The following is a 17695-nucleotide window of genomic DNA, read 5'->3' on the forward strand; positions in this document are numbered from 1 at the left end:
TTCAGAGGCTCTCAGTTTTCTTTCATCCTCTATTCAGCCCCAGCCCACTACCTTTATAGATCTCAAAATTAAGAGAACAGGATAGACTTTTTTCTGGGTTTTTTTGGAAGGCAGCTATATCAACCATATTTTTAAACATAATTTCTTGTTATGTACAGAAGTCTGAGAGGCTATTTTGGGATATTTTTTACTCTCCTCAAGAAAGCTCTGTGCTCTAAGAAGTTGGCTCCAGACTTTGTATGACTCGTGTTGTTACGTTATCGTTGCCTGTTCCAAAAATGACTCATGGAAACAAACAAAGTGAGATGAGTGCTTAGGGAGACCTAGCTGACAAAAATGATTTTTTTTTTCCGCTCCAAATGAGACATTTTAAGAATCAGTGGTGAAAAGTTTAGTGCTAGAGTTAACAAAAGTTATATCATTCATTCTTACCTAACTACCCCTGTAGACTTCTAAATCCAGCCCATAGATTCACATGCCCAGTTCCACTAATCAGACAGGGCCACTTCTTCTACCAGAAAGTTTCTCCTTATACCCAGGATCTGCTGCAGAAGATGTTAAGATTGTTTGAGCCCTCATACTGCAGCATAACTGGCATTTATACACAGATAGAAAGCATTCCCTAAACTATGCCACAGCAAAACCCAATCTAGGAGGCATATTTAGAGGGCATGTTTTAGAGCTTTTAGGGATAGTGTCCCATCCCCCCTCTCTAGCAGCACAGTGGCTAAAGCTTTGACAAGGAAGTGCTGTGCTAGATTCCTGCCTTTCCTGAGGGAGACTTGAACCTTAATTACCACTTCTTTGGCAATTGCTGTAATCAGGGTAAGTAAGTGGCTCAGTTCCTCCTGGTGAAGTTTTTTTTTTTTTTTTTTTTTTTTTTTTACTGGAAGTTTGCAACTCTGTAGCCTCCTGAATACCAAAGGGAGGTAGGAACTGAGTTCCAGTCTCTGCTTCAATGAGTGCTTGGATAAAACATTCATTAAAGCAGCAGCTAGAAGCAGACTCACGCACAGACTCACTCACTGGCCCACTGAATATTTGTTCCATGCAAAACAGAACAGCTTCAAAGGAAGGAGTGAGAGCCCTGCTCTAGAATACCCTGAACCGCCTGGCAGAGCCTCTGTATCTTAGTGAGAAACAGCAGCAGAACAAGGAAATACCTACACTAAAGGGAACATTTCACAGTTTCTTTATGAATTTGACTACCACGTCCAAGAACATCCACCACTTTAAAGAGGAAGTATCTGTAAACCAAGAATGCCTTAAAAAATCCTGTAGGTGGGAGCTCTAAAACAGGTACACTGCATGTTTCATAGATATGCTTTGTAGGAAACAGACTGAGATTTATTTGCCTGACTTCTTAAACAACGTAGTTTTGCAATGCAGTATGAGGATTGCAAGATTCTTGGCCAAATCAAGTGTGCAAAACGGACAGTATCAGTCATCTCAGGTGCTCCTATTTCAAGTCAAAACAGGAAGAAAGCCAAACCACACCAGATGAAGCTCTACAGGCATCTGTGTCCGACAGGCTTTAGGCAGGCACAAGGCGAGGTGGTCTCTCAGGGACAGTACAGCTCTTAACAGCAGCAGAGTCCCCAAAACAGCATCATTTGTAAAGCAGGTAAATCTAATACCCAGATCATTAGCTGCAGAGCTTCTGAAGACAAGCCCACATGTAGAAAGCCAGAGAGACACTGCTCCAGCCAAACATGAATAAGGTATCCTAGAGCAGATAAGGGGAAAGGCAAATCAGGCAGCAGAGAGACACAAAATCTACAATATCCCCAGGAAAGCTTGGAACAAAGCAGCAATGTAAATTTTTACTGCAAAACATATGAACTACCTCATTATTCAAAATTACTATTTAAACTTAAGAGATAGATAGTGGAGACATTACCCAAAGCAATCAGGATTTCATCTGGTATTCCACCATACATCCTTTCAATATACCCCAGGTTACTTGCAGTACCTTCATGCAATTTAGCTGAGACAGACTCTAGCAAACTTGGTGAAGCCAACCAGCCATTCAAGAAAGTTACAAGTAGTCAAGGAAGTACAGCAAGCTGTAAGTGGAAGGTGTAGGAAGGCGGTTTGAAACAATGCAATAGTATGTATAACCACACCACTACTACAGCTTACAAAGGCTGAGAATACAAGATAAAGAGCTCCCCAGCTGCAACCAGGAGATTCAAATCTCTCTTGAATTGTTTCCTCTAGATACATCATGCATTTGAAAGCAAGTTATATTTGTTGAAAAAGTAAGTCCATACTTTATGGCATAGTAGTGGATAGGCATATATCTCACCAGCCCACTCCCCGTTATCAACAGGGAGACTGGGGGAACATGCACCCCACTGACACTTGATCAGCAGGTATGCTTTGGCTGCTCTTTGTTCCCAGATACTGGCGTAAAGTTCAAGTCATCAAGTTATCAGGATTATCTAAGGCTATATGCTGTCATCACAAGAAAGACTTGCACTCAAGCCAGAATCAAACCTCCTGCAATGTACCCTGCAGACATAATACAAGAGGCAAAAGAACAGCTCTGCCAACTCTTTGTTATATGAGAGATTTCAAAGAGCATCCTATAACATGTTAATACATAAGCAGGTTGTGGCATTTACCAATCTAGCTAGCTATCTATTTTGACTGTGGAAAAAAAGAAATGTTACTATAATTTTTCAGCACAGACAAGTGCATTTGAGAGTATGCTTTTTGTGTGTGTGTGTATATATATATATTTAATGTGTGTGTATATATATATACATACACCTCCACATACAGACAGACAGTAATATCCAGAAACGTGAGGAAAACTGTTTGATGGAAAACAACTGCAAATATTAATAAATAAAGCCTACTTGTTGTGATGTCTTGATGCTCCCTTGCTTTCCAGTGAACACAGTAGCACCGTAAGCTGATATTTTTCCTTTCCCCACCTTTAGAAACATCAATTTCTGGCTTCCCAGTCAAGCTTGCATGTGTATTTTAAGTGTTTACTTATTTAGTGTCAAGCACTGTTATATAGGCTTTGTGATACACAGGATAGAAATACTGCCGATTCAGTTCTTACCAGTTTTAGTTGCTCTTCCAGTGCCTCAGACTGTTCTAGCTGACTCTGGGCTATGTTGCCTATTTCCTCCAAAATACTTGTAGAAGAATATCCCCACAGCAGAAGTGGGGGACAAAAGATTGGGCAAGTGAGCAGAGATGGAGGAAAGAGAAAGAAGAGGCAGAGAAGGAATGGAAGAGAAGAAAAGATTACAAAGAAGCCATAAAGAGCACAGGCTCTCAGTGCTGGGATAAGTGAGACCCCTGGCCACCCAGTCACAGCACTGTGCACAATACTGATTTTTATGAGTGGGAGATGCTACCCCTGTGTGCAGTCATTTTTGTGCCTGAAATCATCAGTCCAGTGACAATGTGGCCCCACTTCCTATGAACAGGATGAAGGTCCCCCAGTTCATTTCAGAACTAAGCACCCCGTATTTCCTCCTGTTTACTCTTTAAAGCAGAACTCAGCAGTACAAGGTGAAAGCTTGGGCAAAACTATCTTTCTGGCACATTTCCTTGCAAGAAAAAGACTTTTGCAGCACTCATGAGGTGGCTCAGCATTGCCTGTGATTGTCTCAATGCACAGCTGTACTCAGTTCAAAGCACTTTACATGGAAGCCATTAACCCAAGTCCCTGCTCTCATGTAGCTCAACATCTGAGCTCCCACCAAGCCAAGCTGCCCCAGCTGTTYGGCAGGGAGGTCCTCACATCACACACAAGTGTGTGTGTGGGGCGGGGGACAGTTCAGACCATGCCCCAGCCACCTTTGGCCCTTAGGAAGATTTACAGCAAAAGGTTATTCTCCAGGGCTTTGCCCCTRTTCTTCGCTACAGCCACTGCCTCCCGAGTGATTAGAGGGGCCTTGGGCATCCTCAGTATGAGACAGGAATATCACCAGGTTTTTTGGTTAATTTGACTATGGCAAGGGAGGAGAAGCAGCAGACGGCATTCTATTTGGAAAACATGCCGTACGAAAGCTTTGAAAACATGCCCCATGAAAGTGGCAGCCCCTGCCATGCAGAAGATAACAATATGTCCTTGCTGTGCCCCRCAGAGAAACTTCCAGAAGCTCTGCATCCTACGCTTTTCACCCATGCAGCATACAGGAAATCTGCACAGGTAACCTGGCACTGCCCAGAAAACACTTCTGAACAGCCAGCCACATCACAGCTTCACTCACCGCTGGCCTGAGAGCTTGGCATACAACAGGCAGGGGTGCTTCCCTACCAGCAGCACAAAGCTGCACACGTAGCCTGCCATTGCCCTCCTGGTACAGATTGATTGACATGACACTTAAAAAACGATGCCCTACATGCAAGAAAAGTGCTCCTTCCACAAGAGAAAGTGCCCTTTCTGGGAAACATGGCCACAGCTGGCTACAATGTGGTTTACAGGCCATACCACTTCTCCCTGAGACACTCTTTCAATGCACCTCTCCTCTTTATTTTTGTGTATGTGTGTCTGTGTGGGCAAAGAGAACAGGGTAGACTGTGTATATAACACCATGGGATCCTCTTGGGGGGATGTAATCAGCATGAAATATGTGGGAGTGGAGTAATGGGATTTCCAGGACACACAAACCTATGGTGAACTTCCCCTCTTCTCACTATCTTCCTGAACTCATAGCCCACAAACTGGATGGAGTTTGGGTTTAGCAGACTTCACAGGCAAGGCAACCCCTCTCTCGAGAAGGGAGTTGAGAATTTGGCAGGCTGTGGATGAGGTTCCTTGCTAGCAACCAGAGCCCCCAAAAGGCTGACCAGTCATCCAGAAGTTTCTGAAGGAGCTTTTGACAGAGAATTAGTAGAGGCCCCTGTCCTCTACACATCTAAGACTAGTTGCTCCAAGACAGAACAATCCATACACCATGAATAGGTTTACTATTAGACAAGATGGATGCAGGAGAAACAGCAGGAGCTCAGAACATGTTTTTGCAACAAACCTGAACAGTTGGCATTCGCAGGACGTATCACCCTTCTGTTGCTTGCACTTGCACAGTCACTCACTGCACAAAAAACAACTAGTGAGGCCTGCGTGTGAGAGAGGGGCAAGGATTTGGGGAACAGATATGAACACTGGTGAAATGCTATTCAGCTGGACTACTGCAAAAAGTGCCAATAGGTATGCGTCAGTCCACACCAGTTGCTCCCAAGTCGCTTTCTCATGCTAATCAGAGACAAGATGGACATATGCTTAAAGACACCGGTAACAAATCCATAAGAATACCATCTCTGTTTATTGCTCTTCATGTTTTTGATAATTTTTTTCCACAAAATCCCATTTTGTCAGAAAACTTCTAGTTAGGAATGACAAGAGGGAATTAAGATACATTTGGGCCAAACCACATTTCTGTGTGCTGTAAAAGGATGCGCATGCACATATGTACACACACACTTACTCTTAGAATAGGCACTGATAGAGAGAAAATTCTGAGGTCAAGCACGTCAAGAGTGAAATTTTATCAAAAATCACTTCAAGATCATCTGAGCTAGAAAGTCATTTTCTCTTAAAAAAAATACAGTATAGCAAGATTCCAGTAAAGATTGTGGGCAATCATATGCATACAGCTACTTCACAGCCATATTAAGTTGCCACCTACACCACGTGTCACCTGCAGGAGAGTGAGAAGGGTACAGGAGAAGGTGACGGTGAGTAAGCAGAACCACATGGAAGGATAAAGAGAAACAGAGATTTTGCTACTGCAGTAATAAATAATAAAACACTAACACTGAGCTCTGTACCTGGGCACAAGGAGAGCTAATGCATGCTGGGGACAGCAATACAAATAATATACATTGTGGAAGGATCAAAAGGCACAACATGGTTTATACTTTCATGCAGATCTTAACATACTGCCACATTTAAGTGTCACAGAAGTAACTGGATTTTCTAAGATAGACTGATAGATATATTTACGAATAACAGCAAGAGACTAGAAAGAATAAGTTTGTACTGAAAATTAAGGCTGTAGGCATACAAGCATAGTATGGCTACACACTATGTTATATATGCTTTTCCATGATGCTTTCACAATAATTGCCTCAAGCAAATTAACACTGTCTTGGAGGACACTACTTTGCCTTGAAAGGAAAAAGTTAATTTGGATGTAATTAGGATAAAATTCCAAATTAGGGCAAATTTACAAGTGCTCATACTAAGTGGTTGCAAGGTTTTCTTCAAGGGAGCTTATTTATTCTTGATACATGCATCTATGACCACAGTGCATCTGTTAGCTGATATTCTATATTATAATGTAAGTTTGCTTTTTTGTATAGTTTGAACACAATATTGCTATTKGCATACAATGCAAGTCTGATAACAACAATTATTTATCAGTTGTATAAATAGTCCAGAAGAAATCAATTGAGTGTGGGAGGAAGCAAATGTGTCAATAGTCCTTGGTGGAGCAACTTGAATTCCATGTAAAAAGAAGAATACAATTTAAATAAATCCATATTTACTACATTAGTAATATAAGAACTCCTAAGTACAAACTGAAGAAAATATTTAGTTTAAGTTTGTTTATTGTGGTAACATTGTTCTGAACATCAATAAACATTGCACCAAAGTGTGGGTTACTGCACCCAGGATAGTCCAGTATCAACAGAAACGACTGTATTGGTATGGTCACAGATTTGACAATTTTAAACACACTATCTTATTAGTGATTGGGTTGTCTAACAATCAAATATTCCACATGTTCAACATAAAATTGAAATAGAAACTACTGAAGAGAGTTTTCCCACCCTCAAAGAAACTCAAAAYGTAACTTTCATTTGGAAATAATTAACACTGTAAAAAAAAAAAAATCTATTCTATTCAGCAGGGTTTAACTTTGGAAACTAAGACTTCTTTAAGTAAAAGTGACACTTTAAAGGCATCTCAACTTCACTATGCATTTCTGATGTTTTCATTATGAATTTGCACTACTGTCATTTAAACAACTCTCATTCATCTGAGGGCATTTTCTACAAGACTTGTATGAAATATTAACATGAGATCTCTTTTCATCCCTTTTGGCTTTACCATAAGCTGATTCAGAGTTTGCTTCAGAAGTTCCATAACTGAGTTGATACAAGCGTTAAAACTTTTCCAGTTGAAAAAAAGAAAGTTTTAAAAGGAGGATTCTGATGACAGGAAGCTGAAGATACATGAGCCAAGATTCCACATGCAACTGTGTACTGTTAAGGACGAAAGCCCAACCTTTTTTGAAGTACAAGTATAAGCGTGGTAGAGTAGAAAAGAAAAAAAAAAATCCAGGAATGTTTACCACTTTATACAAATGATTAAATTACTAATCCTTAATTACAGAAATGGGCAATGTCTCAGTAACTAACGAGACCTGAATTGCAATGTTCCTTATCTGTCCCTAGATACATATCGCTGACTCAACTTTTGACACGGTTCCAAYGCTAAGAGGATCTGCATCTTCAACAACACAGTCTTAACAGGGATGTGCATGTGCCCACAGACATATACACTTAGAAGTTCCTCTTTCATAGAAAGAATGATTTAGCTTGTGCTAATTCTAAATAAGTATAGCACAACTTGTTTTTAAACATTAGTTTCAGGCCACCTCTCTTGACTAAGGTAACAAAGAACAAGCTAATGCATATTTCTTATCTACCCCACTTCATATTAATATTGCAGCACAAGCCTACAGTTTTATAGTAATGAGATGTCTTTTCCAGAGTCAATAAAGTGCCCAGTAATCCAAATTAAGTAGGTATGCAATGACAGGAACAGTGCCCCCCAAATTCTGTCCCTAAACAGGGTTAAACAATCTGAACAAAGCTTCAAATAAAAGATGTTTCCAAATTAAAAAAAGGCAAAACCCCCCACCATACGTGTATCAGAAATACTCAAGAACACTTTTACATTTTATCAAAAACCAAATATCAAAGTTATAGCTGTTACAGAGAGATTGGAAAAGCAAAATTTTTAACTAAGCAGCTTTTTGGAGATCCCTATAATGCAAAATAATAGGTTAGCAGAATGAGGAGCTCTCTACAACCACACAATCTTGTAATTCACACCAGCTTAAATTATATGCATTTGGAGATACATGTGATATTAGCTTTCACACTGTTCATATACCCAAGTCCCCACTGTAAAATCCACAGTTTATCTATGACAATCTGAAAGGATAAACAGAATTCAAATGAAGAAAAAAATTAACCAACAAAAAAAATCAAGAAAAAGATACAGCCAAAACTTAGTAATAATCTGTCCAATCTGGAATGCTATCCCAGATAATTTATATTTTTCATGAAGAGCTTTTATTTTATTTATTATTATTTATTTATTTTTAGAAAACCTGCCTAATACCAAGGCCATCAAGAATCAATTAAACATGATAAAGAAAATTTTGACTTCCCCAAAGGACTGTTAAGAGAAGCAGCTTCACTCCCTTCACGTAAAACAGAATCTTTATATAGGATCTTTAATCTTGTTAAATAAAATATTTTATTACGTTGGAATTTTTTTTTTAAAGTATTTAAGCCACTTAAAAGCCCAAATCTCATTGGTTTTCAAAGCTCTTAGTGATCATGAAAATTTCAGTTTCTTCTAATAAGAATATGGAACAAAAGTTAAGAACCCATATAAGAATATGGGTCATAAGAATATGGAACAAAAGTTAAGAAAGGAAAAAAAATACATGGAATGACGTTTGTAAGCTTCTGCCAGTGCAAAGAATCTGTGCAGTAGGGCAAAATATGCTTTGAGTTGAATCCTGTGAAATCCACTGAAACACTGAGTAGATTGGTGACATAACCAAGAGTTTGGTAAACAGTCACTGAAAGTATAGTTTTCACAGTACAAGAATGAGGAAGCCTTTCAACTCACTTACATATATGGCACACAGTAACAGACAGGTACATTTCCTTTCCCAGTCTCTCTCTCCTGCTTTGAAAGAGAGACTCTAAGTTGATTCCCCTCGCCCCCACTCCTTACTTAATATTTTGTGGACCCAGCAATACACTGAAGCTTTAAAATGGAAGAATTAAAAAGTAGCTTAATTTATATAATGATCCAAAAGTTGTCTCCCAAGCAGTTCACCAATTGACTTAGGGCTAGCTAATGGTACATCAGAACCTTACAGTAAGACTATTCAGCCTTACAAAGAAAATATTCCTGTGGGTGGCGGAAGTCCTTTAAACGCACTGTTTTGCAGGTAGTGAAAAAAGGAGATCGTGAACTCCTCCTTTCCTCTACTCAGCATAAGTAGGCTGGAGCAGAAGAGCACCCCCAAGTGCTGTTTCTGACCAAGAGAAGCCCTGCTGCAGGCACCACAGCGGGCCGCTGTGTAGTTGCCTTCTCAGCATTGCTCACGCTTCTTGACACAGGAGTGTGCAACCACTGGAAGCCGTGTAGTGGCAAGAGCTTCCCCTGCAGCCCACTGGAAATTTTGGGCATTGCCCCGAATGGACGGCCTCAGGAACTTGATTAAAGAGTGACAAGGAAGGTTGTGGGCCATAGGAAGCCCAGGACTGAAAGGTTTAAGGGACCATAATCCTTAAACTCTCTGGGCTGGAAACACAGATTCTCATCACAGATTTGTCCTAAGGAGGTTAAATGCACTAACTCAACTTAAAAAGCAGAACTACTTTTGCCTTCAAGTACTTTTGAAGAGAGAAATATTAGCTGCTTTTACAGCTGATAAATACTAGACTTGGAATGCAGTTTGTTTACAGGCTCTGATCTGAACCTGAAGAATGACCAGCATGACACTTATGAATTACTCAAAAGGAAAAAAAAAGTTTTATTCTGCTCTGCAGCATTTAAACCATTCTCATACCTGGAATCTCACTACTGTGCTGCACTTCCTTCCAGCTACTGAAAACCTGCAACACAGTATTCTGGAAAGACCTGCAGTAGATAATTAAAAAGTTAAATACGTTATTTTCTTAGTACTACAGTTCCCTGAATATAATCTGTACATACTTTTTACTGGCCTACACAGCATACACACACCTACGCATCTCTGTGCTGAAAAGTGAAATAAAAATGCCAGCTCCCCGACTCAAAGAACTCTTCAAGATTTCTCTTGATTGAAATTTAACATAAAACAATGCAGCCTGGAAACAACAAAAGCCATACAAGTATCTGAAGACAACTTTCATTTTAACAAGCTCAGAAAGTGGTCTAAGCACAGCATGTTTAAAAAAGTAAGCAGAGTTCATCTGAGCATGAACTATACAAGCACAGTTTTGTACATGTGAAAAAGGCATATTTACATTTAAAGAGGAAATTTGTGTCTTCAGAGTCTATCAGGCTGTTAATGTTTACACATTTTCTGTATTTTATTTGAGAAAGAGCACACTGTTCTTCGGTTCTGGCTCCTTTGAGAAATGGCCTACTTATCCATCTGAACATTAGACCGGGGTTTTTATTAATAGGTCTGACATCATATTTGGCAGTTTCTATACCCTTTTTGGCTTCTTTTTAAAAAATATACTATTAAGACTAATACAAAGTCTATGCTTACAATAAAGTCTGTATTGATGAAAATGCAAAGTCATAGTTTACCTCAGCATTTAATTGTCATGAAACACTTGAGTACCATTAGCATTATTGACAGGCCAATCTCAAGTGCCTCAGAACAGTTAAGCAAAGACAAGCACTGCAGGAAAAAAAAACAACACAAAAACACATAAAAAAAATTAGACAGCAGCTTTGCATTTTCTTTGTCTCAAACTGACACAGTTAAAGTGATTTCTTTAGTAAGACTTATGGTACCAGTATATAAATTAACATCTTCATTAAGGAAGTTCTTCACATTTAAACTGAAGTTGAGTAGCTGAATATGAAATTCCATTTCTAGGTGAGGAGTGCTTTTCAGACTAGRTCTTCCATGTTCAGGTCAGGAAGAGGCTCTCTCCAGTAGCAGAAGGAGCTGAATTCTGGGCATGGAAAGGCAGAACTCTGTTCTTTATTAAGCAATGGGAACACATGTTCCACAAGCTCACTTAGTCTGAAATACCTATATTAAAAAAGAAGAAAGACCATTATTCCACAGTCTAGTCACTGTTCAACTGTAGCCAGAAAAAGCTTTAGAAGTCTTGTCCAGAAGTCTATAGTCAATAAGGCAGTGTTACTGCAAAAGCAATTTTCAATTTTATTTTGCCAGTTTATTTTTCTTTTGAAAAGCTACATTTAAGTATCCAAAGCTGAAAGTCTCTGGCAAATAAAGTATTCAAATGCTGTAATAGGAGATCATAAGGAATCATCATGGTCACAGTCACAATTATTTTCTAATCTCACTCCTAAATACTTTTTCTAACCAAAATAATAAAAATGATCTTACGAGGATTTGTTTCCCTTAGTCCTTTCCTGGATCAGTTCACCCTTTGGGTTCACAGTAAATATTCTACAGTCTGGAACTCCCACCTGCATATAGGCATACACATCCTGCAAAAAGCATGGGCAAAAGCACAGAAGAAAATGAACAAAAGCGCAGAAGAAAATCATTACTCTGCTTTGACATTTCCTTGTTGAAYGTGGTATAACAATTTTTTGAAGGAATGAGAAAATTGATATAAAAGCTGACCCAAAAGTATACAGCAAAACTGTCCCTTAAAAAACAAAAACATTTCTTCCCCCACCCCTTCTTTCTCTTCTCTCCTTCCCTCCCCTGCCCCCATCAAATCCCTTGAGTCTTGTTCCCAAGCTTGGTACCATAAACACGCACAAAATCTATACCACACAATACTATTCCTTGTGACAATACTCCTCTTAGGAATATCCCTTCTCACTAGCTCAATTACAATAGCAGTGAGCTGCAAAGAAACTACAGGAACTGTATGATACAAAAAATGATTCAGGAACATTGAATCAATAACATTAGGTTATAATGCTGTCAAACAGGCTGAAAAAGAAGATGGAAAGGTGTCACATATTGAATAAAATCCTRAGAATGCTAATACATCTTTGTAACCTTTCTCACGTAAGCAGTTGCATTAGCTTTTACTTTGGGTATCCGCATGTAAGCTTTCATGACCAAACCCATAAAAGCACCTATGTCCCATTTCTGTATTCAAATTTAAACAGACACAAAAAGAAAATTCTATTTCTTTTGCTTCCCAAGTATTTCATGCATTTTAACCCTTCAATTAGAAAGGAACAGACTTACATTGGGCCTGTTTCCAAAAGCAGCATAGAAAGGTTGTTTACTGGGAGCAAACAAATTCTTGATATCATTCAAACATTCGATTTTGAACTTTTCAGGCTTCTTTTCTATTACTTCCCTAAAATAAAATTTGAACAATCACATTCTAAATCACAATTTGATACAGGGCATCCTCCTTCCCCTGTTTATCTGGTATTTGTATTCTCATTGTTTCCAGTTAGTAGAGTTGCTAGTTATATAGACAAGAGCCAATGAAATGTTTTCTGTTCTCCAACATCTGTAGTAAAAAATAGGTGAATAAATTGGCTAACTAAATTCCAACTTCATGAATGTAGTTTGTGAGCTGCTTTATTGTAGATGACCGTCTGAATCAAAAGTAAAAGACTGAATGGAGTACACATAAGCTTGCCACAACTCCGCCTCAGCCAAAAGCCTGCGGAAGGATTATTAATGACCTTAATGGAAGCTGATGTCATCACTAGCCATCGATCAGTAGGTTTTTATTTTATTAAAAACAAATGAACAACCCCCCCAAAACAGACAGACTTTTACACTATTAGCTCTTCCCATCAAGAACAGGCAGATTGTTGCTGGTTCAAAAGATCAATTGTGTCAAATCATAACTAAACTCCATATTGCTCTGTAATGTTAATATATGTATGGAGCACTCCCAAAATTCCAAGATCATTCAGTATTCCTCAACTTCCCTCCCCCACCATTTTGTGTAGTAGCATTGCACTACAAATCCTTGCAGCTATACTTTAAAAGAAAAGTCTAAAAGAGTCTAAAAGTAACTAGTCAGGGTTTGGAGAAAATGATGAAAATAGGCAAAGAGCTACCCTATGACTTCTATTTTGTAGCCACTTTTAACATGCCTATATAAACAAAAGCATACTACACGTGAAACCCAGAAGAAACAATAGCTTATAAATGATTCCCAGATGGACATCAAGTCTCAGTAGTAAATCTAGCACAGAGCAGAGTGTTTGGTTACAGCATTTCAAAAAAATTGTAAACTGCTTCTTTTTTTGTTCCGTCCCCGTCTTGGAAGTAAGAAATCCCACATGCTTACCTATGAAAGGCAGAAAACAAACTGCTGGGGGACAACATGAGAGGGCCCCTGGGGAGAATCGTTCCTTTGTCATTCACCCAGTGCAGGTACCCTCTGGTCATATCTGCCATTCCAATGGCACGAGCAGAGCAGTACAGAAACTTGTAGCCATTTCTAGAAAAGAATGTTCAACTTAGTTCATATTCCTGCTCAAGATATTCTTTGCCAAGAAAAATATTCTGTTCTAGCAATGTCCAGATGCACCCATTTAGATAATGACTCATTGTGGTGAACTGCACAAACATATAGAAAAAGACGACTATTCCCAATCTGAAAGGCATATAGTTTAAATACATGAGTTGGAATGAAGTCTGAGGAACAATAAGCAGGAAGAAGAAAAAAGAACAAGGATGATAGTACTAAGATTACGGTTTGATGGACCATATTGTGCAAAACCAGTGATTCTAAATGACTTGAAAGGCAGGTATTTATCCCATTTTGGGGGGTTTTGAATAAATGCCACAATGGTTTTATCCAGCTTCTTTCAGCCCAACTGTAGATGAGAGCAATTTTTTAATTATATTCATCACACACAATATTGGATGCCAGATCTCCAGTCCTGACTGCTGATTTTCAGGTTACTGTCAGAATTTGCAGCTCATACTGAAGGAAGCAAAACAATGACCATTCATCGAGTCCCTAAAAATACTCCTGAAGACTTTGTAGGTTCATCTGTTATACAGGGTTGTACACAGCTTATATGTACACAAAGGGTTTGAAAGTTTATGTGCATTTTCAAAGACGAGATTCAATTTGGCAAATAATTTCAAGACTACCTTTTTATGCACCAAATACAGAACAAAGTTCCCATTGACTGCAAAGGGCCACAGACCAGAACTGAGCTCTCTATATCAGAGCTAAAGTTAACAAAAAATTCCACGACCCCAAATATTTTTCAGGAAAGAAATGCTTCTAAACATCAAATGAAAAATAAAATGTCATTATTTTAAGTGGATCACTAAATATTTAAACAGTTGATCACCTTGTTGTCCTCAGCAACAAGCACTATTTCTGGCATCAACATGTTTTCAAAAAAGAAAGCCTGCTAAACAAAGGACCAAATCTGAAGGTGAGGAAAAAAAATGTACATTTATTTTGCACTAAATTACCAATGCATTAATTTTATAAGGCTAGATAYCTCTTAGATGAGCAGAATATTTATAAGGGTACGGTTCACAACACTTTTAAACCAAACATGCAGTTCACCACTGCTGAAATGGGAAAGTCTTTTTCCTCTCCTTCCTCCCCTCTTCTAGTCTACATGGCCTGCTGCTGGTTCTTCACTTAGCAGATCACGGTGAGCATGTTCAGTTGACTAAGTCAGACTGGGGAAACTGCTATTTTGCTGGATTACTTTTCTACTGTTTTACTGAATTGTATCATCTTATCATGCCAGAACTGGCACAAAGTAAGTAACAGAAAGCTGGAGCCAGGCCACCAGCCTTCCCTTTGTGGCAGTGGCAAGTCATTAATTAGGCTTGTTTCAGAACATGAAATCATATCCTAAGAAGCATTTGCTTGAGTTTGGTAGCAAACACATTGAAACACAAAATATTTATGTAGTGGGAAGACACCGTTTGGGTCTGAATATAGATTGTACCATATTTCTAAAAGGCTTTATGATCAACCTGAATTGTTGGCAATAAACATATCCATGGTGGTTTCAAAAACTCTTATTATAGTTCTCTTTTGCAATCACAACAGTATTACACACAATTTTTAAGAACTCAGTGCAGAATGAAATGTCTGAGAAGGGGACTATTAAAAGTGGTGGCTTCCATTTCTGTAAAAGCATATCTCTGAGGAAACAGCTTTGTTTATGAATGACAGAAGTAGCTTTCCATCATTTAGACTAATGAACTGTAATACACTGAATAATAATTAACAACAATCCAATTACCCACCCATTAATTCCCAAATTCCAAAAAAACGCTAGCTGCTTCATAGGTTAGATACATACTCATTTATAGAATGATAGAGTTTTGCAATGCCCTGATGAGTCCAGTCCTTGCCAAGCTGTGGGAGGATCTGCCCTAAAGCATCAGACCTAAAAGCAAAATCAGAGATAGCTGAAATGAAGTATAAAAGTTTGGTTAATGACAGCTATTAATGAACATACAGTTTACAATGAATATTTACAGAAATATTATTGCCGAAGGTCCTAGGTGTTTTGACAGAGAATTAGTAACTAGTCCAGACCGAGCAATTAGCAGGGCCATATAGCACGAGTCATTTTCCAAGTTAACCTATAGCCGCTAAACCTAGAGAAGTCTCATCAAAAGGCAAATAGTTGTACAGTAAACATTAATATCTTACATTATTCTTTTAAAACGCTCTTTCTAGTTTGCTGTAAATACAAGTACAAATTGAAATCAAAGCAGCAAGTGTTTTTCAGAACTTTTAATAAATATTCTTTAGTATTTTTCTTAAATCAAGCTTCTTTACTCTCTTTCAAAAAGAGGAATAATATCAATAAAGCAAGATAAAATATCAAATACAAAGGAAAAAAAACCCACAATGATACTTACTTGGTTATCGTTCCATCAATGTCTGATATGATGATTTTGTCATTCCAGTTCCAGAGATATATTGTTCCTGCACACCGACAAGTCCCTTGATACTGAGTAGTAATACTAAATACAACATCATTAGGGCCATCTCTGAGCTTCAACTTTGCCTTTAGAATAAATCAAAAAAATTAAAAATATAAATTGCCTTCACTATAGAATTTTTGAATCACAGAAGAGCTACAGAAAATGGCTCAAATGTTGTTCCTCATCTACCTTGATTAACTGGTCAAAAAGTGAACCATGGTTTAACACTAGCACAGCTTTGGTAGTAAGATCTGTTTTGTAGTCTGGGTACATATATTTTTCCCTAACTCCTATGTCTGCTTAGAGTAAGGTAGTAATAAAAGATGCTTGACTCTGCTACTTTAACTCTTACTATTAAAGCAGACTTAGAGTATTAGCAAAGTGGGAGTTCCATTCAGTCAGTGTGTACACAAACCAAGCATGCAATAGTATTTTCTGCTTGGTGGGTGGTTTCTCAAAATTCTTCCTTGATGAAGAAGATAATGTATTTAGGCTGTCACAGAACTAATTTGCAAGTTAGACTGAAATGAATAAACCGCACAGCAATTCAGATGTACATTATTAGGATATCCAAATTATAGAAGGCTACAATGTCACTTTTTGACATCATTTTAATATAGAAGTTTAATTATAGAAATTTGTAAGAAATTATTATTTTTTATCCAAACATAGTATTATGATTCTTAAAAGCAAGAACAGAAAAAAACAAAACTTCCCCGCAACTGCCCACACTAGCACCAGAAAATGAGAATGCTTTAAGTACACCTCATTCATTTATTCCAATGCCAAAAAAATGTAACTGCTAAATCATTTTTGACTTTATAAAATGTGTTTATGCTTAGCCTAAAAAGAAGAAAAAAATCTAACTTTTAGAATTAAACAAAGAGTAGTATTATGAAGCATTCTACATACAAGGAAGGTGTGCCACTTACTATTTGGTCTGAAGATAGTCTGAGTGACTTCTTATAAGATGGAATGTTCCCATGGGTTGGATGCTCCACTGGGACAGAATCTATTTTCAGGGATTCTTTCAATTCCTGTGACGCTTCATCACTAGAAGAATCATCTTCTGTAGGTCTAACATGACATCAATCAGAATAAATGTGAGCTGTATAAAACCCTTCTTTAATGGTTTAAGATTCATATATTCTTACGCAAGATTAATTTCTGCTTATGTATGTAAAGGATTCAACATTAGCCTGATGGTACACATAAATGAAGTCCATGGTCTAGTGAAGGCCCAGATAAAGCTAGTATATGCCAATGAGCAAATACGACTTGTGATGCATACTACTATCGGTGGAGCTCTAGATATTACTATGCGTACTCTAGCTGTATCCACGCATGATGGGTTTAGTAGAGACATAACGTCAAGTGGTCACAAATACTGTGTTGCTGAATTAGGTATACYGCAGATGAAGCGGGATACAGAACAAGCAATAATGCTTTGCTTTTAAAAAAAGCTGCCACAGTTACTACATAATTTGAACTGTGGGCTGATAAGTTAGTGCAGTAGCTCACCTTTCAAGGTTATCAAAGACTTATTTCTCTGCTAATTAGAGATTTCATGATTAAAAGCAGCATTTAATTTCTCTCAAGTAATCAGTCACAATATATTCAATTTCTTAAATCTTTCAGGCATTGACAACACTCACAAATATCTTTGCAAAATCATGGGAGAATATGAATATGCACAGTGAATTATTTAGATTAAGACAGTTTTGTGCCAGATACTTCTAGTTTTCAGCTACAATCTTGGGCAACTCATGCACTGTAATTAATGCTATTTTATTGTTTCAATT

General features: G+C 38.1%; 1 protein-coding gene across 3 annotated transcripts in view; it reads right to left on the bottom strand.

Moving 5' to 3' along the window:
• Positions 1–6564: 6564 nt before the first annotated feature.
• The window catches only part of LPIN2 (lipin 2), a 48692-nt gene continuing 37561 nt past the window's right edge, over positions 6565–17695 (bottom strand). For 2 of the 3 annotated variants that reach the window (XM_026070577.1, XM_026070575.1), the window contains exons 14-20: positions 16826–16970; positions 15828–15976; positions 15260–15346; positions 13261–13413; positions 12192–12306; positions 11367–11470; positions 6565–11042 (exon numbers count right to left, since the gene is read on the bottom strand). In XM_026070577.1, the coding sequence (XP_025926362.1) occupies positions 10898–11042; positions 11367–11470; positions 12192–12306; positions 13261–13413; positions 15260–15346; positions 15828–15976; positions 16826–16970 (898 nt within the window). In that variant the 3' untranslated portion in view covers positions 6565–10897. The remainder of the gene's footprint in view (positions 11043–11366; positions 11471–12191; positions 12307–13260; positions 13414–15259; positions 15347–15827; positions 15977–16825; positions 16971–17695) is intronic. The other variant, XM_026070576.1, reaches the window with a different exon arrangement.

Source organism: Apteryx rowi, unplaced genomic scaffold (assembly GCF_003343035.1).
Source record: "Apteryx rowi isolate R43461 unplaced genomic scaffold, aptRow1 scaffold_312, whole genome shotgun sequence".
In the NCBI taxonomy this organism is placed as follows: domain Eukaryota; kingdom Metazoa; phylum Chordata; class Aves; order Apterygiformes; family Apterygidae; genus Apteryx; species Apteryx rowi.